The 22,636-nt window shown below is 51.3% G+C and overlaps 12 protein-coding genes across 12 annotated transcripts; 4 read left to right on the top strand and 8 right to left on the bottom strand.

The window, feature by feature from the left end:
* Nucleotides 1-189: 189 nt before the first annotated feature.
* BO80DRAFT_444066 (uncharacterized protein) lies at nucleotides 190-676 on the top strand (the record flags this gene model as incomplete). Its single annotated transcript, XM_025721405.1, has 3 exons — nucleotides 190-266; nucleotides 318-478; nucleotides 540-676. The coding sequence occupies 3 exons, from the start codon at nucleotides 190-192 to the stop codon at nucleotides 674-676; spliced, it is 375 nt and encodes a 124-aa protein (XP_025576603.1).
* Nucleotides 677-1,836: 1,160 nt separating this feature from the next.
* Nucleotides 1,837-3,014, bottom strand: BO80DRAFT_424182 (short chain dehydrogenase/reductase family). Its single transcript, XM_025719223.1, has 3 exons — nucleotides 2,883-3,014; nucleotides 2,278-2,816; nucleotides 1,837-2,213 (listed from the first exon to the last, which is right to left on the bottom strand). Exons 1-3 carry the CDS (start codon nucleotides 2,910-2,912, stop codon nucleotides 1,994-1,996), a joined length of 789 nt encoding a protein of 262 aa, XP_025576602.1. The 5' UTR covers nucleotides 2,913-3,014; the 3' UTR covers nucleotides 1,837-1,993.
* Nucleotides 3,015-3,144: 130 nt separating this feature from the next.
* BO80DRAFT_43588 (deubiquitinase OTU2) lies at nucleotides 3,145-4,569 on the top strand. The gene has a single exon (XM_025720929.1). It carries the CDS (start codon nucleotides 3,505-3,507, stop codon nucleotides 4,465-4,467), a length of 963 nt encoding a protein of 320 aa, XP_025576601.1. The 5' UTR covers nucleotides 3,145-3,504; the 3' UTR covers nucleotides 4,468-4,569.
* On the bottom strand, nucleotides 4,547-5,625 carry BO80DRAFT_43686 (uncharacterized protein). The gene is made up of 2 exons (XM_025720980.1): nucleotides 4,933-5,625; nucleotides 4,547-4,866 (listed from the first exon to the last, which is right to left on the bottom strand). The coding sequence occupies exons 1-2, from the start codon at nucleotides 5,262-5,264 to the stop codon at nucleotides 4,626-4,628; spliced, it is 573 nt and encodes a 190-aa protein (XP_025576600.1). The 5' UTR covers nucleotides 5,265-5,625; the 3' UTR covers nucleotides 4,547-4,625.
* Nucleotides 5,626-5,986: 361 nt separating this feature from the next.
* Nucleotides 5,987-6,967, bottom strand: BO80DRAFT_353072 (Rtr1/RPAP2 family protein phosphatase; the record flags this gene model as incomplete). The annotated part of the gene is made up of 1 exon (XM_025715646.1): nucleotides 5,987-6,967. The coding sequence occupies one exon, from the start codon at nucleotides 6,965-6,967 to the stop codon at nucleotides 5,987-5,989; it is 981 nt and encodes a 326-aa protein (XP_025576599.1).
* A 229-nt stretch (nucleotides 6,968-7,196) lies between these two features.
* BO80DRAFT_424179 (putative amino acid permease) lies at nucleotides 7,197-9,827 on the bottom strand. The gene is made up of 3 exons (XM_025719222.1): nucleotides 8,142-9,827; nucleotides 7,747-8,087; nucleotides 7,197-7,690 (listed from the first exon to the last, which is right to left on the bottom strand). Exons 1-3 carry the CDS (start codon nucleotides 9,343-9,345, stop codon nucleotides 7,574-7,576), a joined length of 1,662 nt encoding a protein of 553 aa, XP_025576598.1. The 5' UTR covers nucleotides 9,346-9,827; the 3' UTR covers nucleotides 7,197-7,573.
* A 49-nt stretch (nucleotides 9,828-9,876) lies between these two features.
* BO80DRAFT_492836 (adenylate kinase ADK2) lies at nucleotides 9,877-11,295 on the top strand. The gene is made up of 2 exons (XM_025723789.1): nucleotides 9,877-10,456; nucleotides 10,523-11,295. Exons 1-2 carry the CDS (start codon nucleotides 10,285-10,287, stop codon nucleotides 11,053-11,055), a joined length of 705 nt encoding a protein of 234 aa, XP_025576597.1. The 5' UTR covers nucleotides 9,877-10,284; the 3' UTR covers nucleotides 11,056-11,295.
* Nucleotides 10,950-11,368, top strand: BO80DRAFT_43757 (uncharacterized protein). Its single transcript, XM_025721007.1, has one exon. It carries the CDS (start codon nucleotides 11,069-11,071, stop codon nucleotides 11,306-11,308), a length of 240 nt encoding a protein of 79 aa, XP_025576596.1. The 5' UTR covers nucleotides 10,950-11,068; the 3' UTR covers nucleotides 11,309-11,368.
* BO80DRAFT_424177 (thermonuclease family protein) lies at nucleotides 11,319-12,423 on the bottom strand. The gene is made up of 2 exons (XM_025719221.1): nucleotides 11,979-12,423; nucleotides 11,319-11,892 (listed from the first exon to the last, which is right to left on the bottom strand). Exons 1-2 carry the CDS (start codon nucleotides 12,375-12,377, stop codon nucleotides 11,428-11,430), a joined length of 864 nt encoding a protein of 287 aa, XP_025576595.1. The 5' UTR covers nucleotides 12,378-12,423; the 3' UTR covers nucleotides 11,319-11,427.
* Nucleotides 12,424-12,596: 173 nt separating this feature from the next.
* Nucleotides 12,597-14,337, bottom strand: BO80DRAFT_424176 (putative peroxisomal carrier protein). Its single transcript, XM_025719220.1, has 5 exons — nucleotides 14,198-14,337; nucleotides 13,929-14,147; nucleotides 13,311-13,861; nucleotides 13,017-13,254; nucleotides 12,597-12,969 (listed from the first exon to the last, which is right to left on the bottom strand). The coding sequence occupies exons 2-5, from the start codon at nucleotides 14,027-14,029 to the stop codon at nucleotides 12,846-12,848; spliced, it is 1,014 nt and encodes a 337-aa protein (XP_025576594.1). The 5' UTR covers nucleotides 14,030-14,147; nucleotides 14,198-14,337; the 3' UTR covers nucleotides 12,597-12,845.
* A 330-nt stretch (nucleotides 14,338-14,667) lies between these two features.
* Nucleotides 14,668-15,567, bottom strand: BO80DRAFT_424175 (uncharacterized protein). Its single transcript, XM_025719219.1, has one exon. The coding sequence runs from the start codon at nucleotides 15,466-15,468 to the stop codon at nucleotides 14,890-14,892; it is 579 nt and encodes a 192-aa protein (XP_025576593.1). The 5' UTR covers nucleotides 15,469-15,567; the 3' UTR covers nucleotides 14,668-14,889.
* Nucleotides 15,568-17,265: 1,698 nt separating this feature from the next.
* On the bottom strand, nucleotides 17,266-20,499 carry BO80DRAFT_352706 (HET domain-containing protein; the record flags this gene model as incomplete). The annotated part of the gene is made up of 4 exons (XM_025715633.1): nucleotides 17,266-18,393; nucleotides 18,640-19,421; nucleotides 19,494-19,911; nucleotides 19,963-20,499. 4 exons carry the CDS (start codon nucleotides 20,497-20,499, stop codon nucleotides 17,266-17,268), a joined length of 2,865 nt encoding a protein of 954 aa, XP_025576592.1.
* Between the last annotated feature and the right edge of the window lie 2,137 nt (nucleotides 20,500-22,636).

The raw sequence follows: 22,636 nt of genomic DNA, 5'->3' as shown, positions 1-22,636 counted from the left end.
CAAATCACGTGACAATAACCTACCATATCACATGATTAATGAGCCCTGTCACGTGATATGTCTCCTTGTGCCTCAGGCTAGCGGAGGACTTGATATTGAAGGTAATTTTCCCTTCTGCTCAACATCGAGCTAGTTCGGTTGGTGGTTTGATCTCGAGTCTGTGAAAGAGGCCGAGAATGTAGGAGACCGATGCGTGGTGACTGGAATGACGGCCACGGACCAAGTGGTCCCCGCTTAAGAAGCCGGAAGACCGCCGACGCCTTGAGGTATATGGCGACAACCAAGGTGCGCGGCGTAACCTGCTGAATCCGATGTAGGGTTGGGGGTGGCTGGAGGTCATCGAACTTGCCATTCCGGTGGCAGACCCCGCAGGTGCACGTCGATGATTCCAAGGGGTTGCCCATCACCAACCTGTTCGTGTTAGAGACGCTGTGGCCCGGAGCCACACGGATCTACACAGACGGCTCCGGAATCAACGGTGAGGTGGGACGGGGATGACGATGCCAGAGACCCCAATGACCCTATTCCCGATCCTCCAGCGCAGGCAGTGCCCACGGACATGGCAGAGGCATTGTCGGAGAGACACGTGCGACGGACGGCGCGCTTTGTCCTCGCGACAGGCCGCCTCACGTATCTCTCCGACAATGCCTCTGCCATGTCCGTGGGCACTGCCTGACCGTATGAGAGCACCGGCCGACGACGGCTGACTGTCTGTTCTCCCACATTTTCCCACACTGTGCACGCCCCGTGGGGTTGCGATCCCGGGATCTCGTCACCCTGGGAGCGCTGATTCCCCACAATCCTCGTGGCGTGGGCGCCCACAATCCGAATGGCATGGCGGTGGACTGACTGGCGGAACTGGGGGTTTGTATAGCGAACAGGTGGCTGCGGTGGAGGACAGGCGGGCCGCGTACACGCGTATGGTGGGCAGCGGGAATTAGATGCTGGGAATGAGCTGCGGGACGACTGATATAGGCTATAAGGGCGTGAATGGGCTCTCTGGCCACGCGGTCGGATCGTGGGATCGTGGAATCCCGAGTTCACCAAATTCCTGAATCGTGGGACGTGGGATCGTGAAATTGAGAGACGATATCATGTACGCGGAGGAATCGCGCGAGGCACTCTGAGAGGCCGCAGCCTGCTTTTCATTGTCTCTTGGTGGGCACGGCCTGCGCAAGGAAGGGTAGGTCTGAAGTCATTGGTCATGAAGATGGTTTCATGGCATCTCATCCAGGGCATGGCCCAGCCATCACAAATAGTTGCGTAAAGTATTTCGTATGGCGCCCTATCTATCCGTCCGAGATACTCCAGCTGGCTGTGTTGTCAAGTTACACCTCTTCTCCAGGCCACCAGCTTTCTGGTTGGTTTGGCCGATGGAAACTGGCGATGAAAATTCATAGCGATGGGTATGATGAGGAAATGAAGAGGGCGGATGGATAAACGGGCGTACAGGGCATCAAAGAATGAGGAATGATGGAAAGAGATTTACCCACAAGCATGGGCAGTTGCGTGGACTCGGATAAGGGGGAATCGTGAGGATGGAGAGCAAAGGGGGAACAATCCATTGCGCTCGCTCGCCCGGCCCGACTCGCTCCGAACCAAAATAGGCAGTAAGACAAACAACAACACAACCCGATAAACAAACACGCCAAGACACGCCCGTTCAGTCCTTCGCGCAGTGGATAGATAGCACAGAAGCCCGGCACGGTTTTCATCCAGGAGTCCTGGAGGCCCCGAGCCACACGAACCACACTGATCGGGTATCAACGACGCCGTCAGCGCGGCAGCCGTATCCCCGGGCCCTCTATTGGTCCGGCAGGCGTACCGCGGTGCAAAGACGGAGTTGAATGTCCCGCTGTTGGGTGAAAAGGGCTTGACTTGACTTGAGTTAAAAGGACTGCATTGATTAAAGGCAATTGATTAGGTTACGTCATCTATGAACAGCCTTACGTACTCTCATTATCCCGAGGGCGCATACCATCTTGCTTACAGCCTACAGCTTGGCAGCCACGACGCTACCACCATCCAGAGTGATTGTCGCTCCATTCACATACGAGCCGGCCCGGCTGCTCAAGAACAAGCAAGCTCCCGCGACATCCTCAGGGGTACCAATACGGCCCAATGGGACATTTGCCTCGATGGTCTCTCGGTGCGCTTTCAGGGTGGCAGCCATCATCTTACTTTCGAAAGGGCCACACGCCAAGGAGTTTGAGCTGCGAAGAGTGTTGGGTTAGTCCATGCCCCATCGGTCAGTGACGAGGTGGGAGTTACACATACGTGATATTCCTTCTTCCAAGGTGGTGAGCCAAGACACGACTCAGGTGGTGCAGCCCGGCCTTGCTCGCACTGTAGGCAAAGGTCTCCAAGGCTGGGACTCTGATCCCATCAACGCTACCGATGTTGATGATGCGCGCTGGGTCGCCAGATGAGGCAGCCTTCTCCAGCAGAGGAGTGAGAAGTCTGGTGAGGTCGAATACCCGGTGGAGGTTGAGCGTGAGTACTCGCGTCCAGGCAGCGGATGGATATTCATCGTAAGGGGCGCCCCAATTCGATCCAGAGTTGTTGACGAGAACATGCAGCTTGCTCTCACGCTTAGCAATCTCTGAAGCCAGCCGTTTGCACTCCTCCTCTTTGTAGAAATCCGCAGGAATAGCATATGCCTTGCCTGAACCGAGCGCGTTGAGCTCGTTCACCGCTTTCTCGCAGGCCTGTACATCCCGCGACGAGATATAGACGGTGGCGCCGTTTTTTACGAAGCCTTCTGAGATCATGCGACCGATTCCTTTAGCGCCACCAGTGACTAGCACGACTTTATCCTTAGTACTTTGTTAGGCGCTTCGGTCAACTCTCCAAGCGGGGACCTCCACGCGGTCAGTACAAACCTTGACGTCGAATAGCTTCTGAACATCCATAGTGTCAGTTGATGGTTGGACAAGGCAGGCTGTGGCAAGTTTGAAAGATATAGAAGAAGTACTCCGTAATGTTGACGATGATAATGATGATTGATCCGCCCCTTATAGATACAACGTCGTTACCCGAATAGCCGGGCGTGGCTGCACGCCTTGGCAGAAGATACCGAGGCTGTGCGGAACGGAGGAATGATAATGCGGGGCTGCTACAAGACCAGCAAAGTACTATGTAGTATGTAGCGGGCAGGGCAATGATATGATAATGATACCGCTTGTCTGGCCATATGGTGTATCTCGCCCTTCGAAAGAGTCTCCGATTTATGAGATGGTTCCATACTAGTAGGCGATGTAATGCCTTAGGTATCCAACGCAAGGAGAGCCGACCGGATAGTCCCAAAAAAATCAAGACGGCTCTAGCGGGGCAGCATTTCATTCATCGACCCATTTGCATGCCCAGTATCGACCTTGATACTTAGCCACGATACCCTTGCTCGCAATTCGCATAGCTTGGCGATCTATTATCTTCTTTCGTTTTTATGAAAATCTCTGGACTTATAGATATTCAGTTGGAATCGCACTTGCCACCACTTCAACAATGGAGGAGCTACTAGCTAAACACCGCAAGGAACAAAAAGATCTCCAGGCTCGAATCACTCAGAAGAAAAAGTCCGCCACCAAGAAATCTCGCAAGGGAATCAATGACGAGTGTGACAGGCTTCAAAGAGAGGTCTCTGAGCGACAGCAAGCTGAGATCGCGCAATTAAACGGCGAGCCAGAGCAGCCCGTTGATGGCCTGGAAGACCTCAGTCTGGATGCATCCGATGAAGTTCGTGGCTCACCAGATCAAGAAAATACAGAACCCCCCTCCGAGACAACGTCTTCGCTGCAAAGCTCTTCTTCCGCCACTCCGCAATCCTCCAGTCCTCGTCCCAAGAAGCCCAATCGTCAAAAGGCCCGGCTGGCGCGTCGTGCAGCGGAACAAGCAGCCCAGTCAGCGATTGCTGCGGAGGAGGCTGCGAATCAAACAGATCACCGCGGGAATGAGAAAGAAGTTATGGATGGCGTGTTCAAGCGCTTACAGTTAAAGGAGGTTGAAATAAATCCGGATGGACACTGTCTCTTCTCGGCCATCGCGTGTCAGTTGGACAAGCAAGGCATGAGCCTGAAACCCGACCCGCAGAGGATGATCCTCCAGCCTTCAACCCAGTCTCGTATCGATACGGTGGCTTCTCCTAAACACGATGGGTATCGGGCAGTTAGAGCGGTCGCGGCGGATTTCATCAGCGACCATAAAGATGACTTTGAACCATTCATGGAAGAGCCTCTGGACCAATATACCAGAAAAATCAAGCTAACGGCTGAGTGGGGTGGCCAGTTCGAGCTACAAGCGATTGCGAGGGCATATGGCGTTGAGATCAATGTCGTCCAGGGCGATGGAAGGATCGAAACGATCAAACCAGGCGATGAACAGGAAAGCAAGCAGGTCATCTGGTTGGCTTACTACAGGCATACGTACGGGCTTGGAGAACACTACAATGCACTCTACAAAGATACATAGAGAAACGCAGAAACACAGGGCAATTAAACATTAGGTTATGGACCGAGTCAGGCATTCATTTTCACTGGGGAACGAAGGACCCAGGGAAAACTTCTCTACTAGTATGTCCTGTTTCCTCTCTCTATCTGGGATCCTCCTTGTTTAGCTATCCTCCTGTATCACCAAGGAGAGCCATCGGCACCTCGGAACCAGACGGACGGGAACATGATATGTTGCGGTTCCAAATGGTTGAAGCCCCTTTTATTGATAGCAGCAGGACAAGCCCGTATACTCCAACCTAGTGATCCCAGGGAGGAGAGGCATTCGCATTCCCGATCTCCGTCTATCCGTCGACGTATTTCTCGCCGGGTTATCTGGCTAGAGTGTCGTGGATGGATTGAACGCTGGCTGACCAAAAGGCTAAGGTAGCCAGTGGTTAGAGAGAGCACTTACTTACAGGAGTGATTGAATTCCTGCCTACAGTACCGGAACCAAATATCAACGCGGGGAGGCCGCCGAGACTGTACCCCACCCTCTATGCACATACAACCGATATGACGCCCTACGACACGCGATTCGGGCCCCAACTGACGACGCATCCGCTGATAACCCCGACGGTTCCCACCCAACACCCCCGGCCCGGAACAGTCTGTGCCGAAGGACATGGCGGAGGCATTATCAAGGAGTATGTCCAACACACAGCGCGCTACGTCCTTGAGACGATTTACTTCACCGGCAGACCAAGAGACACTCCGGCCAGCCCCCTTGGCAGAGCTTGACCATACGGGAGCACTGGCAGGCGAAAGTTGACTGTCCATTCTCAGAGTCACCCTGGGGTGCTAAGCAACCGCAATCCTCGTGGCTCAGGCACACCCGATCCGAAGGGCATGGTGGCGGAACGGCTGGAAGGATTCTGGGGGGAGATTATATGACTATACAGGCGGCGGCGGCGGGATATGGTGGTTGCGTACACGCATATGGCGGGTGGATTATGGTTGCGGGCTGCGAAGTGTGGGTTGTGAGAATGTGAATAGGCTTGTTCAGAATCACGCGACGGTTGGGTTCCGTATAGGGGAGGGCCGGGGGATTTGAACGCGTGGAGGGTTCGCGGGTTCGCGTGATCGTTGCACCATGTGGAAGGTATCATGTACGCGGAGGAGGCGCGCGACAGGGTACTCAGAGGCCGCAGTCTGCCTGTATAGCCTGTTTCTCGTGTAAACAGAGGCTACACTCCGGCGGGAACGTCAGGGGTAGCCACGTCGCACTACCGAGCCGCCAGGACTGCCGGCGTGGGCCGAGAAGCGCCGCAACGGAGTAAAATATGGAACAAATAAAGACACGGGCAGATAAACGGATGTTCGTAGGTGGCTGTCGTGTGAAGTAATGTACGGCTGAGGCGTGCTGGGCCGTCCGTGATGGCGGCGGCGGCGGAGGTGGTGGTGTTGTTGTTGCGGCGGGACGCGTCAGTTGCACATGCATGCTCGTCGGTACCCGCGATTCGGTCGTTGAGGAGGCCCATTGCTGCTAAGGATGAAAGCACCTACTTCTCGTGAGGTAAATAGCCTTCGATGGAGCCTCCCTTCTCGTCTCCGGGACGCAACTGCGGCGCCATAACTAGACCGTGGGTATGACTATTCTCTTGAACTTGGATACTCATCCTGCCGGTGGCGAGCGCGGGATGGGCATCTCCCCGTTCCATAGCAAGCTCCCGTGAACGAGCATCATCGTGCACCGTGAGCCTTGCGATGTCATCTGCCATATCGCTTGGGCATTGAGATTCGTCCATATGCATACTGCCGAATTGACCGACGACATCTCGGATGGAGACGGAGTTTTGTGCGCTGCTTTTGCCTTCCTTGGCCCTGCCCTCTTCGAGCAAGATGAGATGTTTGCCGCGCGCATCGTCCGCTCGTCTTTCCCACACGGGTTCGGCGGCCAGCTGAACTCGTATATACATGGCTCTTTCGGCGCATTCGTTTGAGCACCACATCTCGAGCTTTTCTTTCGGAACAATACTCATTTCGCGACCGCGACCGCCCGGCCCGCTGCCCTTAGCGCCCCAGGTAATACGATAAGTGCCTCGGGCATCCTCTTTGCGGTGCTCACGGGGGCACAGACCGTAGCCACAGAGACCTTCAATATTCCTCTCCAAGATCAAGTTGTCGTAGTCGGCGGGTTGGAAGGGAACCAGGGCGGACTTGAAAGTTCGAGCATCGTCGGGGGACGGAGAGGCAGGATCTGCGGAGGGGGATGATGGGAGTGTGATCAGTTGCAGGATGCGGTCCAGAATCAGTCCCTCGGTGTCCTTCTGGGCCTGGATTTGGTGCGCATGATGAAGAGCGATCGCTAGATGGCGGGGGTCGGCATCTGGACGGTTTGGAAACGAGCCAGGTTGCTGCTGAGACCCATGAGGGAAGGGTGGCGTCGGGCGATTTGCGGCGGGATTTGAGGGGCCTGCGGCGGCGGATGCCGCGTGCATGGAAGGTAGTGAGGTCTTTAGGAGTGGCCGTCCTGAAGACATTGTCAGGAAATCTTCAAGCGAGAAAGGGTCCGGAAGTGGGAACTGGGAAGATGACCTCCTGGCTGCGATAGAATCCATCGCGGCGCGGGTTCCACGCCAAGCCGGGTCGGCGCAACCAATAATCCGGCTACCATCGGCGGCCAGGAGGAGTAGCGATTGGGATATCGGGAGACAGCGTTCTGGGTTCATTTTGCTGCTGCAATAAGGCGCGCCTACATAGGTAGCATCACATGAGCGGGCTCCATTGAGGTCAAGAGGATATGGCTTCGCTGGACTATCCATCGTGGTCGATTGTTCAGAGAACCATGGGGCGAGGAGTCCTGGAGAGTAAGCCGAAGCCATTCTACGCATGTTTCAGGGAGCCCGGGATATTGCTGGGTTAATGATGGCCTCAGCCCAGGAAGTCCAGGAAAAGTGTACTACGCGTCACGAGAATTCTGCACCCCGCTACAAACCAGAACACTTGGTGTGGCTCGGTTTGAAGAATATCTCCACCAGCAGACCGAATGAGAAGTCGGGCCAGAGATATGCGAAATCCACCATACTCGAGACTGTGGGTATGCGTAATAGACATAACAATGTTGAATTAGGAGACCAGCCCACGAATTAGAAGAACCACTCCACGAAACGCCTCAGCCGCGTCTTCGGACCTCCCTCATGAATGATAATCTCTCCTTCCTGCAACCGGCCAGACCACAAGTCCATGTTGGAGAGCCGAACAAACTGCGGGCCATCAGTCAGCAAACCAGTCGAGAAAAGGATGAAGTCCGGGTACTAACCTCCGTGCGCTTGAAAACCTTCCAGAGGATAATGGGCACGATAAAGATCGGAATGCCGACATACGAGGCAAAGAAATCGGCCGTGGACCAGTTACCCTTAAGGAAGACGGGGAACCCAGCCACCAGTGTGATGATGGTCGATCCAATGAAACCAACCCACGCGGTGTATGGCTGGAAGGGCGATTTCCAAGGTATGGTGTCACGACTGACGCCTTGTGCTTTCATGGCCTGATAGAAGCGGATGTAACAGAGAGAAAGGGTCGCCCACGCGATCAGTCCAGCAATCGTGCTTAGGTTCAGGAGCCAGGTAAAAGCCTGCGACGGACCACCGGAGCCGAGACCTGATCGGAGTTATTAGTTCAGCATGCACACCAGATTCTCCTTAGACTACTTACTCAGATAGGCCAATGGGCCAAAAAGCCACGAGGCGATGACGGCAACCCAAGGCACACCCGCCTTGTTCACCCGCCCAAACACCTGCGGCAACTGACGGTCGGTCGTCATGGCCACGATCATGCGCGACCCAACCCAGCAGTAGGAATTACCCGCCGACCAGGCCGAGATGAGGATGCAGGCATTGACAATGGACGGCAGGGCGCTGATGCCTGCCTGCTTGATAGCAATGACCCACGGAGAGCTGTTGGCGTTGTCGGACCCAGAGACGAGGTTCGAGTTGGTCGGGCTGACGATCATTCCGATGAGCAGTGCGCCGAGAATATAGAAAAAGGCGATACGGTAGGTCACGCGGCGGGCAGCCTTGGGGATGGAGTAATGGGGGTCGACCGATTCCGCGGCGGTGATGACAACCGTCTCAACCCCGACGAAACTGAACGAGGCGTTGACGAAGGCGGACAAGAATCCAAGGAAGTGTCCGGTCGGGCCGGTGATGCCGTTGTAGTTCGTCCAAGCTCCGGGATGGTGCCAGTAGCGGAATCCGATGCTTTGGTGGTTCGGCCCGCCTCCAGCGGTGATGACGATCGCGACAATAACCAATCCAACAAAACAGAGCACTTTGATGGCGCCGGATAGGACCTCACTGTGACCATAGAAGGTTACGCTCATCAAGTTTATGGCCAGAATCAGCACCAGCCCAACCGTGATGACCACGGCCGGTGTTATGTCGGACCAGTAGCTCACAATAACTGCTGCGGCCGAGACCTCGGAAGCGATCGCAATGGTATAACAATAGCCGTAGGTGATGGCGAGTGAGAAGCCGACAGCGGGATCGATGAAGCGAGTCGCCCAGTGAGGAAAGGATCCAGCTGTAGGCAGCAGGGTAGCCAATTCGGCGATACTCTGCATCACACACCACAGGATAAATCCGATGACAATGTACGCCAGCAGTAATCCGGCGGGCCCAGCGTCCGCATACGCCGAGCCTGTTCCCACGAAGAGACCGGTCCCAATTCCACCACAGAACCCGATCATGCTGACCTGGTAGTTCTTCAGCCGCCGTTGGGTGGCACCGCGGCCACCGACGTTGAACTCCAACTCTCCTTTGAGCGGAGGAGCCTCATCGTCGTAATTGACCACCGGAGGACCTGCATATCCGTCCTGACGGATCTTCTCGTCCTCCACGGTGACGGTGGGCTGGTGCATCTCGGCGGAGCAATGCAGCGGATGCAGGAATGGTGACACAGGCGAGAAGAGAGGACGACCCCGGACTCTTGTAGGTAACTGCAGCAGCTCGCCAGTCGCCACACTGGGCCACGCGCAAACAAAATTGTGTAATTCGCCGCTGGTACCTGCATCGCGACATCGGGAACCACGTTCGCACCATTCCACTTTTCACTTCCCCTCTCGGATCCCCACCCATGTCGAGAATTTTCTTTGGTGGACACGCGGCGGCGGACTCCACTTCCACGGCGGGGTCTCTGGATACAGACTGACGGCTTGGAGCCTTGAAGATGGGAATTAGTCACAGAATGCGGTGACGATGACAGCAACTCCCCACTAACCGGGTGAGCTGGCTTCTTGGGCCTGGGGAAGCCATGCTACTACCAGTCTGAACTCGTCCGAGGGAAGCCATGAACGGCCAACTTCCATCGTGCCGTCGGATTGCGTGGCGAACGGCAGACAACTTGACGGTTGATCGTTCCGCTGGATTCGGGAACGGCGGAAGAATTTTCCCTGGCGTGCGGGCACGTGATGGCCGCTCTGGGGCTAAGACCCTTCCGGCCTAGTCCGGTTGCGGTGTCGGAGGCATTATTCGTTGGTGACCAGCCAGCGTTGTCGTTGGTCGGCATATTGGAGTGGTTGACTGCTTCCTATACGCGTGCCTTGGGTGTTGTGGCTCGGCGAGACGTGGGAGATTGGGATACGGCGTGCGGGGAATCGCATACATAGCTAGCATCAGAGACTCCTCATGTTTTCCTAGCCACCATGGCGATAATATAGCGTGTCCGCCATCTTCCCGCGCGTTCCTACCCGGCTTATACTCCATCCCCAACCATTTGACGACCCGCTGACTCCGAACACCAACTGCCCCCGACTGAAGAAATCCTATCCTGATAGACCACTGCACGACGAACACGCGAGATGACGGCCACGATCAGGCAGCTCAAAAAGTCCGCCCGAATTATCCTCATCGGTGCTCCGGGTGTCGGCAAGGGCACGCAAACAGAGCGACTCCTCACCAGATTTCCAGACCTCGCGTCCATAAGCTCCGGGGACCTTCTGCGAGAAAATGTCCGGAACAAGACCCCTTTAGGTAAGGGCCCCTAACCGGCTGCTCGGCGTCCAAGATTCGAGTCTAACGAACGGCTTCCGCGGTTAGGTCTCAAAGCAGAGGCCGTCATGCAGTCCGGCAACCTGGTCCCCGACTCGATGATCCTCGATCTCATATCCTCCGAATTCAAGACTCGAGGCTGGCTTTCAGCAGCGTCGGCTTCCTCGATAACTCCCGCCGCATCTTTCATCCTGGACGGCTTTCCACGCACCGCGACCCAGGCTTCGAGCCTGGAAACCATTGTCCCTGTCAACTTCGTCGTTCACCTGGTCACACCTCCCTCGGTCATTCTCTCTCGGATCGCGTCGCGCTGGGTACACGAGCCATCCGGGCGGGTCTACAATACCGAATTTAATGCGCCCAAAGTCCCGGGCAAGGACGATGTCACTGGAGAGCCTCTGACTCAGAGAGATGACGACTCAATTGACACCTGGAAGCAGCGGCTGCACAAATTTGAAGAGACGAGCAAGGCCTTGTTGGAGCACTATCAGCGCAAGGGCTGCCTGTGGCGCGTGGAGGGCGACACGAGCGACGAGATCAGTCCCAAGCTGTTTTCCGAAATAGAGCGACAGTTCTGTTAGAGACGGGCACTTGATGTCTCCCGGCCCTGGATTCCTTCTTGTACTATATATCGGTTTTTATTCTGGTCTCGGCTGTTTGTTGGCGTCGCATTCCTGCAGTCCAAGAAGGGTTGCAGATGGAGGCAGTGTTTTTTGTTTTTTTTACTTTTTTTTCTATCCTTACCTTACGAAGACGGCTAGCATCTTTCGTGGACGAGATATACCTTATGATCAGTCTAACGATGTTATGGAATACCGCACCGAAGGCGGATGATCAAACATTCATTCATCACTCATGCCATGAAAAATCATAATAACGGGGATATCTATCAAGCATCAGACCCAACCACACAACGCCCACCCAACAACCAAACAAACCACCACCAGCAACCTCTACTTTTTCCCCTCCCCTTCCTTGATAGTTCCCAGATCCTCCAGCCCCATCCTGGTCTTATATTCCCTGGGACTCTCCCAGTCCCCATTCTTCTTCCGATACTCCTTCCACAACCCCGTCCCCCTAACCTTCGCCCACCACTCTGCGCCCCGATACTTCTTTTCCGTAGCCGCGCCCCCAAATTCCGCCCCAAACTTCGCCTCATACACCGTCGCTAACCCCCTCCTCAGCATTTCAAACGACACATCGCGCCTCCGAAACGGGATTGGGAAATCCAGCGCCCGTCGCACCACCACCGTCGCCACAACCCGTTGATACTGGTCTTGCCGATGCACGTACGCCCGAATCCGCCGATTCATCAGATACTCCGTCAACCAGTCATGCGCTTCCTTCCCAAAAGGTTGCGCAGGGCGCCCGAAATGAGATAATTCCGGGGCATCGATTCCAGCGAGACGGATATGGATCTGCATGTCCCCCATCATTATCAGCCCGACTCCAACCCAGAATGAACGTAGCGGAAGAGGGGGGGTACACGGGCGAGGGAACAAACCGTCTTATCCTTCAACTCCTTCTTCGACGTGGGCACCTTCTTCCAAGGCAACCAACCCCAGCCCGCGAGTCTTCCGCCTGGGGTATGGTATATGCGGAAGTTATCCCCGTCACCGACACTCGTCACCTGGCCGAGGATACTTCTGCGACGGAGATAGGACGGCGAAATGTCAATCGCGGTGGGGATTCGGCGGAGGTAGAGCTTGTGCAGGTGCAGGGCGCTCAGGATGCCTGTCGTGAGAATAAGGGTTGCGAGGAGGGTACGGGGTTCAGTGAAGGCGTGCCAGTCGAGAATGTTCTTGTCGTTGGAGGAGGAAGAGGCGGAGGGGTTATTGTTGGAGGATGGTGATGGTGGTTGGTCTGGGGCTTGCGGTTTGGAAGCCCATGGCGGCCATCGCATGACGGCGCATACTAGGACTTTCGTGGGATTTGGGGTGGTGGTAGTGGTGGTGGTGGTGGTGGATAGGGGAAGTAGGTATCGTATTGTTTGCCGAGGTGAAATTGGGCGGTCAGTACGGAGTACTCCGTACTCTTAGTATATCTACCCCGGGGTTGGAGGAATCTACAATTCGAGAAACTCAAGAATGGGATTATAAAAAGGATATGGTATGGTATTTGCCACCAGGTCCAGCTAGTTCATGTTTTATTCTGTAGATCCTCGATGCTATTGTATGTTCTAAGTGACATGCTGCCATTATGTATCGACAACTAAGTATCTTCGGTCTTCAAAACAGAGCCTGACAGATGAAATATCCACAACCGGTGCGCCACAGAAAGAAAGAAAGAAAGAAAGAAAGAAAGAAAGAAAGAAAGAAAGGAATTCGTACAAAGATAAGCGGTATTAACGTGTCGAGGTTCAATCGTGCGTCTATTTGAGCGTCGCGGGGAGACTGGTCTTGGCTGTCGATGCAGCAGAGTCCACCACCTTCTTGAGCTTCTGCTCTCGGACTTTACGCAGGTATGCGAAGAGAAGAACGAAGATGAGCTCAACCCTGGTTGTTATTAGCGTGTAGTTCTCGCAAGGGTGATACCAACATACCTCTCCTTGGTCATCATCAGGAAGCCTTGCACAAGCAGTCCTTTCATGATCTGGGGCCCAATTCCCTTGAATAGGGACAGAAGCCCCTCGTGTTGAACAATATAACGCATGACTTCACCAAATGTCTTGAAGGGCTTCCCTTCGCGACCCGGAGGTGGCCGTGACTGAAGACCAACCTTGGCCACGATTAATGGCTGAGTCGCGATCGTGGCCATGGCCTTGGATAGGGCGCCGAGAACTGCACCGGTTCTTAGTTACCGTTCGTAAAAGGTTAGGATCGTGTAAGCCACTCACGGAAAGCCTCCCAGGGTTTCAAATTGTTCCTGCCCGGGAAGAGAACGTCCTTTAGGCGCTGGTAGGCACCGTAGGTAATAGCGGGATTGATCACCAGGATCAAACTGGCTTTAAGTCCTCTCCAGAGTCCAGACCACCCATCTTCACTCTCTACAACCTCCCTCCCGGTTTCAATCAGACCCTTTCTCTCCCCTTTAGGTTGTGTCTGTTGCCTTGTGGTGATAACTGCGACGGGGATGGTGAAGATCTGGGCGACTGCGCCCGCCACGGCGCCGAGGGAGAGCTCGATGGCAGTTCCCGGAGGCTTCGGGACTCTGTTGGATGCCATGTAGAAGGACCGCACGACAGTGTACCAGTAGAAGTAGGCGAAGTTGGTTGATGCCACACCGATCAGCGAGCCGGCAATTCCGGAATATAGGCCCTCGATTCCCTCCTTCTCCACGATCTTGTTGATGGCATCCAATGTCGATTTGTAGTGGACTGTGTCATTGGCGTCCGCATCTTTCGAGTCGCCTGGTCTCTTCACTTGCACCTGAAGTTTGGTCTTGACCCTGGGAGCGGCATGAAAGATTAGTGAATTGGGTCTTCGCTTCCGAATGGCAGAAATGATTTGCATACAGATCGAGAGGGTAGACTAAGGCGTTCGCTAGAACGGCTCCGGTGGCACCAGCCACGGCACTTCCCCAGGGTGAGAGCGCGGGCTTCGATTGACCGGCCATGATTGCAGAGGAGAGAGTGGAATAATTCGAGACGGAAGGGGGTAGATAGCGAGTTGAACAGAAATTCAGAACGATCGATCCGGGTTGGAGGAATCAAAGGAACGGATCCCTGAGATTTCAGTACCGGACCTGTGAGCTGGGAATCTGGCGGTGCGGAAGGGGAATTACTAGTGATCTTTCAGAGCGGGGGCTCCCAGGAGAGCCTAGCAGCTCACAATTTCGAGAATCGGAGATGACACGAGTTTCTCGGACGGCGAGAGGAAGAAGGCGGCCACACTATCCCAGTCAAGGCGATCCCAAGTGAGGCATTCATGAGAATTCGGTGCAGGGCAGACAGATAGGGATACGCAGGTGAACCTCGGCGCATTCACGGCGCATGACGAAACGAGCCTCGGTCCGATGGCCTCCCTGATCATCTTATCTGCCGGGCCTCCCCACCGACACGCGACGCTACCAGCATCCTCTACCGACAGCGGGCCTTGCATTAGGTGTATACTCTGGTGGGACAAATCTTGTTGTGAACTTGACGGGAAAGAGACAGAAACTGTACCTGTTACGACATATTATCCTGGGCTGCTTGCTTGTCTTCGGATACTTTCTACTAGGTCTTCTTTACGGATTCCGTTCTTTGTATAGCCATGTCGCTGTTTCTTCGCAATTGAACTTGCAACGCGAGATACTCGGATCGGAAATATATCTCGCACAGTACTCCGTACTTTTAATGACAAGCTAAAGCGTACTATACAAAGAACAACCGTAGAAATCCAACCCACCCCATGAACGCCGCCTTACATACTATACATCGAAGAATTGTCGCTCGCTCCAGACCCGTCCAATAGTGGCCAATATCAAGGCCACCATTACTCTCCGTCCTTGGAGCCCTTCTCCTCCTCTTTGTTCTGGCCCCAAGTCCACACGTCCCAAATATGATCCTTGATCAAATCGCCATACCCCTTCCCCTCATCCAACATTTGCTGTTCCTTTCTCAATCTCCTTTCCTTCCAATCCTCTGTTTCCCCGCCCATCCAAATCTTCTCCAGAGCCGGCTTCTCCTGCGCTTGCCTGGCCTTCAACTTCTCCAATTCCTCCCCAACCGCAGTCTGAATCTGTGCCTCCCTCGCCGCCCGCAATCTCTCCTGGATCTCCAGCGCCCGCTGACTAGGCATTTCCGATACTGCTGCAAAGGGATTCCTTGCAATTCGCGCCTTGATCCGATCCAGAAGACTCCGTCCGGTGTGTTCGCGGGTGAGGTGGTTGGCGGAGATGCAGAATGCACCCGTGAGAAGAACAGTAAGATTATCAAGTTTCCGGGGGGGTAGCGCGATCAGGATTGGGGAGGCGACGAGGAAGGTGTATGCGGAGAGGGTTTTGAAGCGCTGGAAGTCGGCTTCTCGGCGCGACTGGAGATCGAGGTCCGAGGTGGGGGTCTGGGTGGTCATGGTGGGTTGGTCCCTAGGAGGGGTATATCGGAGAAAGGTTTGTTTATGCCTTAGGGATGGTAGTGAGATTGACAATGCAATTGATTATCTATCTGGTCGTGGATCGGGGTCATAATTCCATCGCTGGCGCGAGAGGAAATTTACGGCAGGCGGTCTAGTACGGCGGGCAATAGCGGCCATCCTGCAAATGTGTTGAAGTGCTTTCACCGCCTAGTCTACCACATCTTTAAAAGGAACTGTATAAGACTATATTCTTTTATTAAATATACCTTCTTTTATTGATCTTAAGCCTTTTAAGATTGAGATTATTAGTTTATTCTATCAGAATCATTCAATTAATAGTATCATTTCAATTATTTAGAAGAAATACTATATCTAAGTTCATGAACATATAATCTGGATGTGATAGGTGTGACGGGCTAAGAAGCCGGGTGGACTACGTAAGGTACGATAGTCTGTGAAGGAATTGAATTCGCTGGTGTGACAGCAATATTGATGATATTGAGTGTGTGTTGCCTAGCTAACTACGCGAGGAGGAGGTGACTAGGTGGCTAGGTCCGAGATCACGTGATCTCCTTTCACAGCTGGAGAAAGAACTATCTAATCTGCGGACAGGTTGGGTCTTCTTATAGACAACTCTTTCTGGGAGGTTCCTTTACGACGTCGGTGAGCTCCTTTGCTGCCCTGGAGATTCCCATCCTTTCTGGAGACTCCCATTCTTTCTACGGGTGTTGTCAGATTGAGGTCCAGGACCAGACGGGTCGGAATATAGATGTTCCGATTCCGGATGGCTGACAGGGCCTAGCCCTTTTCAATAGGATCTACTTGTCAGGGTAGAAGGCCTGTCGACTAGGTAAGGAACTGGCTATTAAATGTGTAGGATTCCACTGGTAATGATAATGTAGCCTATATCCACAAGATAGAGAGACTGATCCTTGAAGGATCAGTAGTCTAATGCTGAGGAATGCTGCCTTATAGTAGGTGAGGAGGTCCCGAATTGTTATTGATGATCTTATGACTTCCATGACCATCTCAGTACGTCACCCCAAGGACCCGGACCACCCTGGTTAGACTACTACAGGACCAGAACATCGGTCGGGCCGGTGTTGATAAGATAAGACCTCCATCCGAACCGTTCTATCACACTAGCTCTAACTACTATTCACTAAATTAGATATTCAACGCTTCAAAGCTATATCTATTTTAATGAGTTATCTTACAGTCATTCATGCAGATAACTAGTCTGCTATTGTTTTAACTAAAAACCCCAAATTCCACGCCTATACGAAGCATGTCTCTATCAAATAGTACTTCATACATCGTGAAGTACGTGCAAAAAATGTTAAATTTATCTATATTAGTATGATTAAATAAGCGGCCGACAGCCTCACTAAGCTGCTTGAATGTCTCATCTACTCCTGCTTTATCAAGTAACTCGGCATGGTGGATCGTGTCTGAAATTATATCTAATATTTCTATATCTATATGTCTTTACATTTTGTTTAGGAAACGTGAACAGCCTCACGTCTTCCTCCTTTTATATGTAATGTTGCTGACTACGTCCTCGCTCATGGGGGGTATAAAAGGAGATCATGTGATCTCAGACCTAGCCACATAGTCATCTCCTCGCGTAGTTAGCTAGGAAAACATACACACTCAATATTATCAATATTGCTGTCACACTTGCCATCCCAGGCCCTTCTTTTGTAAAGAGGTTAGAAAATATGGGGATAGATGACATATTTTCATAAAAGATTTTGCTGCCACATAATTATGTACGCTGCTTCCATTTTTCTGTTACTGCCGTGACCACTTCTTCAGAACCGGCGGTTTGTCCCCACGATGCTCCAGAAACAGCTGCATGATTGCAGGCCCAGAGTTTGCATTCGCCGCTGCCGCCTTGACCACCTCTTCAGAAATGGGTAGCTTGTCCCCACGATGCTCGAGAAGCAGCTGCATGATCTGATGCCCAGTTATTTCATTCGCCGCCGCTGCCTTGACCACCTCTTCAGAAACAGGTAGCTTGTCCCCGCGATGCCTGAGAAGCAGCTGCATAATCTGATGCCCATATTTTTCATTCGCTGCTGCCGCCTTGACCACCTCTTCAGAAATGGGTAACTTGTCCCCGCGATGCCTGAGAAGCAGCTGCATGATTGCAGGCCCATATATTAAATCATTCGCCGCCACCGCCTTGACCACCTCTTCAGAAACGGGTAGCTTGTTCCCACGATACTCAAGAAGTAGGTGCATAATCTCATACCGATGGTTTTTATTCATTGCTGCCACCTTGACCATTTCTTCAAAAACGGGTAGCTTATCCCCGCGATGCTCGAGAAGTAGCTGCATGATCTGATGCCCATGCTCTTCATTCGCTGCCGCCGCCTTGACCACCTCTTCAGAAATAGGTAGCTTGTCCCTATGATACTCGAGAAGCAGCTGCATGATCTGATGCCCAGTTATTTCATTCACTGCTGCTGCCTTGACCACCTCTTCAGAAACGGGTAGCTTGTCCCCATGATACTCGAGAAGCAGCTGCATGATCTGATGCCCATGCTCTTCATTCACTGCCGCTGCCTTGACTACTTCTTCAGAAATGGGTAGCTTGTCTCCATGATGCTCGAGAAGCAGCTGCATGATCTGATACCCATCCTCCTCATTTGCCGCTGCCGCCTTGACCATCTCTTCAGAAATGGGTAGCTTGTCCCCATGATACTCAAGAAGCAGGTGCATGATCTCATACCGATGGTTTTTATTCACTGCTGCCGCCTTGACCACCTCTTCAAAAACGGGTAGCTTGTCCCCGCGATGCACGAGAAGTAGCTGCATAATCTGATACCCATGCTCTTCATTCGCCGCCGCCGCCTTGACCACCTCTTTAGAAATAGGTAGCTTGTCCCCATGATACTCGAGAAGCAGCTGCATGATCTGATGCCCAGTTATTTCATTCGCCGCTGCTGCCTTGACCACCTCTTCAGAAACAGGTAACTTATTCCCGCGATGCTTGAGAAGCAGCTGCATGATCTGATGCCCATTTTTCTCATTTGCCGCTGCCGCCTTGACCATCTCTTTAAAAACAGGTAGCTTGTCCCCGCGATGCTCGAGAAGCAGCTGCATGATCTGATGCCCATAGTTTGCATTCGCCGCCGCTGCCTTGACCACCTCTTTAAAAACTGGTAACTTGTCCCCGCGATGTTCCAGAAACAGCGGTATGATCTGATGCCCATGCTCCTCATTCGCCGCCGCCGCCTTGACCACCTCTTCAGGAACTGGTAGCCTTCCCTGTAGACGCTGCAGGAGAATGCTTGTAATAATAAATCCACACGGTAGAGGATCCCGTACTGCAACTACGAGCATCTTTTCCCAGAAATGAGGGGACTCATGCTTTTGCCACAGAACTGCCTCAACTGCAGTTATCAAATTGTTGGAGACTGTGCCGTTACTCTGCGAGAGAAGAAAATTAATATCCACGCCTTTCACTCGGCCCTTCGATAGTACATTATCCAGTCCTTTTCTTTCAGGAACTCCCAGTTTGAATAACTGTATGGCAGCATCTACCATAACAGATATTGTATGGTTTAGACTTCGCTCAGCTTCACAATGTTTATGGTTGTTTGGCCCATTTCCAACAAGCCTTGATAGGCTTTTTGAATCAGCCTTATCTTCCGGCTCGGATGCCTTCCAGCCCAGCAAAATATCATACAAACCATGTGCAGAATAGTTTCCACCGCCCCTCACATTATCTTCAGTATTCTGTACCCATTCCTTAGGCTTCACCACTGGTATTACCACCGTGTAGTAATCAGCACATAATCTGAGTACACTTGGCTGTGACAGGCCTTCAAGAAGGCAGATAATATCACCATCTTGAAGCAAATCTCCAGAAGCTTGTAGACTCCATTCAGCCATCCACTTATCACAATATCCCAGCTTCTGGCAAATCTGATTGAAAGCGACTTCGAAAGATTGTTGATTATCCTTTAAGAAGTCGCTGACTGAATAAATATAACCCAAAATCCATCCTTTACCCCTGATAATAGCTGTTTCTGGCTCATAGCATATCTCCACAGAACATTTCGCAAAAACATGTTGTGCGGCTTGCCTGAAGACCTCATGCCATGGACGCTCATAATCTGGGGCCAACACAGCACTATTCGAGTCTGAACTTAAGCCCAGTAATGCGTACACTTTGTCATGCTGTTTTATTACATTATGATTCCGGTACATGCTGACAAGCTCACCAATCGAAAGTGTAGGAACGGAAAGATCCCTATCATGAGACCGGAAGAGTGCTCCTTTGATAAGATAAGAGACCGGGCTTACTCTAGCCATGAGTCTGGGAGAAGGCTCCAGATTATCTAGACCCTCACAAAAAATATGTCCATTGATCTGAACAGTACCACACATGATTATAATAGACTGAGCGACCCCCACTTCTTGCAATACCTAAGACAGGTTATCAGCACCCTCGCTTTCAAATCAATAGAATTCTCTTACCCAAATACAGCGAAACCAGTCTCGTTGTAGCAACGCCTCACATCTCTCCCGATCTTTCTCATTTATTGACTCTGGATTCTGTTTTCTGCCAAGAGAACCGAGTAATTCAAGCGCTTTATCCCCGTATCCCCAGCCCATTCCTAGCCAGACAACAACACGTCTGGCTTGTGCATAGATCATCCGCATGAGTGGGATCTGCTTGCTCTTCTCGCTGTCATCATCCTGATTTATGCTTATCGCATCAACCCATAATACTCTGTCTAGCTGAGTGTCCCGGAGGTGTAACAATGCGGTGTGAAGGCTTTCCATTATTAGAAAAGAACAGCCATTGAGGATAATGGAACGGGATCTGGCTGGGCTTCCCCAAACATAGGAAAATACCTCATAAAGATGCCCCCCGTTGCTTGAGCGTGATAGATTGTAGCTGAAAAGTTCACATCTAATTGGGGCGTCCTTATCCTCGTCTGGCAAAAGGCGGATCATTCGTGTATATGACTTCGGTGGAAGTGGTGAGTAAATAGAAGAGGAAACAGACATATTTAAACTTTATTCATGTGTAAGGGACATTTCCTATATATATATAATAAATGCGTATTAGCCTAGATAATATCATCCAGATTCATCAACGAAGCTTGTACAGTTTCACAAAGTATTCCACGGGACGTTTCAAACAGGCCAGAAGATAAAGGCAAAAGCGGGGTGGCCTATAAATAATCACAAGAAAATGTGGGACTAACCCCTTAAGTAAGTCCGAGCCGTGCATGTAACTCCAAAGAGATCAGCTCTACCCCCCACCTTCAACCGGCAACAAAAATCAGCTCCGCTAACACGCATGATCAAGTGGTAAGGACTATTCGTGGTGGAAAACTAAACATATTCTTTCTTTCAAAGCATAATATCTTAATGAGCTGGCACGGCTGAAGGACAAATATTTGCCAGCTCGCCTTTAGCCAGCTACAGCCATATCTGCTATATAATTGGAAGATAGAGATTTCTGAAACGTCCGCCATTGCGGCGATCAGCATCTCAGTCTTAGCGTTTTCACCTGCGTGACAAAAGAGAGAAAAGCGTTTCTAGGATACTAGAGCTGGTATAATACTACGCAGAGAACTACTGCGGCGAGCTCTCAGTCCCTGCACTTTTCTCCAAATCATGTCTACGGCCACGGGTAATAGGATCAGCCGAGGAGCGTGGCTACGGCGGGCAATAGCGGCCATCCTGCAAATGCAATTTCTTGGTGTTTACTGCCGGCAGAATCAATATAAAGTCTATTGGATCGGTTAATCTTACCTAATGAAGCTGTACATATGACTTGCTTGGCTTCACTATCTAAATGGCTACTAGTCCTGAACACTACGTAGAAGTGCAAGTCTTGCTCAGGTGTTGTACACAGGGCCCGTATAACTAGGAGTGCTGGTGCTGGTGTTAGTGCTAGTATTGATAAATTATATTAAAATTATACGTATTTATAGGATGATAGGATCATCCTCATTCCCAGCCTCCTCTATAAGGATTGGTTGATTTCTGTTATATCCTTCTTCTTCATTTAGAAGGATAGGAATATGTGTAGTTTTATTTGTCAGTCTCCTACTTACAGTAGTAGCAGCAACGATATTCTTTTATACATTCGTTTATACCTTAACCCGTATAGAGCATTTTAATCCCTTATCAGGCTACTTATAGTTAGCATATGCTCCCCCTATGCGCCAGATAAATAGTGATATGAGGGAAAAGTCATCGTATCTGGACGGGCGCGGCACCTCGTATACGGAGAAGGGAGACGACTTCTATAGGATTGAATGAGGCAGGTATTTATGTATAAGGGCCGATGAGTCTTAAGTTAATGAGCTTGGATCTGGCCGTGATAGAATTCAATATCTTGGCTATTTATGGCAGCCACCGCTCTTAGTATATAATTATGGACGTACAGGCTCAATAGTTGTGACGGCAGCCTCGTTCAGGACCATGTGACCACGTTTGTTTCGTTTGCTTTAATGTTGTTTTCTTCAAGCGAGCGCCTACAACACTTCTTGTTTTCCTTTTTCCCTCCTTACGCTTAAAGTTCTAGAGTAGTTAGCACCAATACGACCTCATTTTGCTGTATTGAACGGCCGTCTCAATAGTTCTGGTGTCCTTGTAGAGAGTATTGGATTCTACCTAGGTGGAAGTTGTTTGTACATATGGACGAAGTATTCCACTATATTGCGGGGAGGGGGGCCGCGGCTATAATTATTAGGGGAGGAAAGGCTATATAAAATCATAATATAATATTAGTTTTTGTATTCTGTTTTGCTTCTTGCGTACGTATATATGGTATACACGTATGCAAAGATTATCAGAATAAAGGAAAGAAGTTTAGTTATCTGATTTTGATCATTCAACACGTACGCAGCCATGGTGGTGGTAGTAGTAGTAGTAGTAAAAGAGATAGAGATAATAAATAATGAAGTAGTAAGCGTACGTGTTAATAGAGATTAGATTGACATATAGAATAAATATAATAAATATATTAAATTTTTTATATTACTCTAATATACAATCAAATCTTAAATGGTAAAGGCTTGTATTTAGTTGCACGATTCTTATTATCTTCTTGAAGTACATACTTCCGCCTCGTACGATGAGGAGGAGAGGGAGATAAAGATAGAGTATGTTTAAAAGAAATATTTAGATA

The sequence above is a fragment of the Aspergillus ibericus genome, assembly GCF_003184845.1.
Source record: "Aspergillus ibericus CBS 121593 unplaced genomic scaffold BO80scaffold_14, whole genome shotgun sequence".
NCBI classification, from domain to species: Eukaryota; Fungi; Ascomycota; class Eurotiomycetes; order Eurotiales; family Aspergillaceae; genus Aspergillus; species Aspergillus ibericus.
Note: the sequence above shows the minus strand (reverse complement) of the source record. Positions and strands in the feature narration are given on the sequence as shown.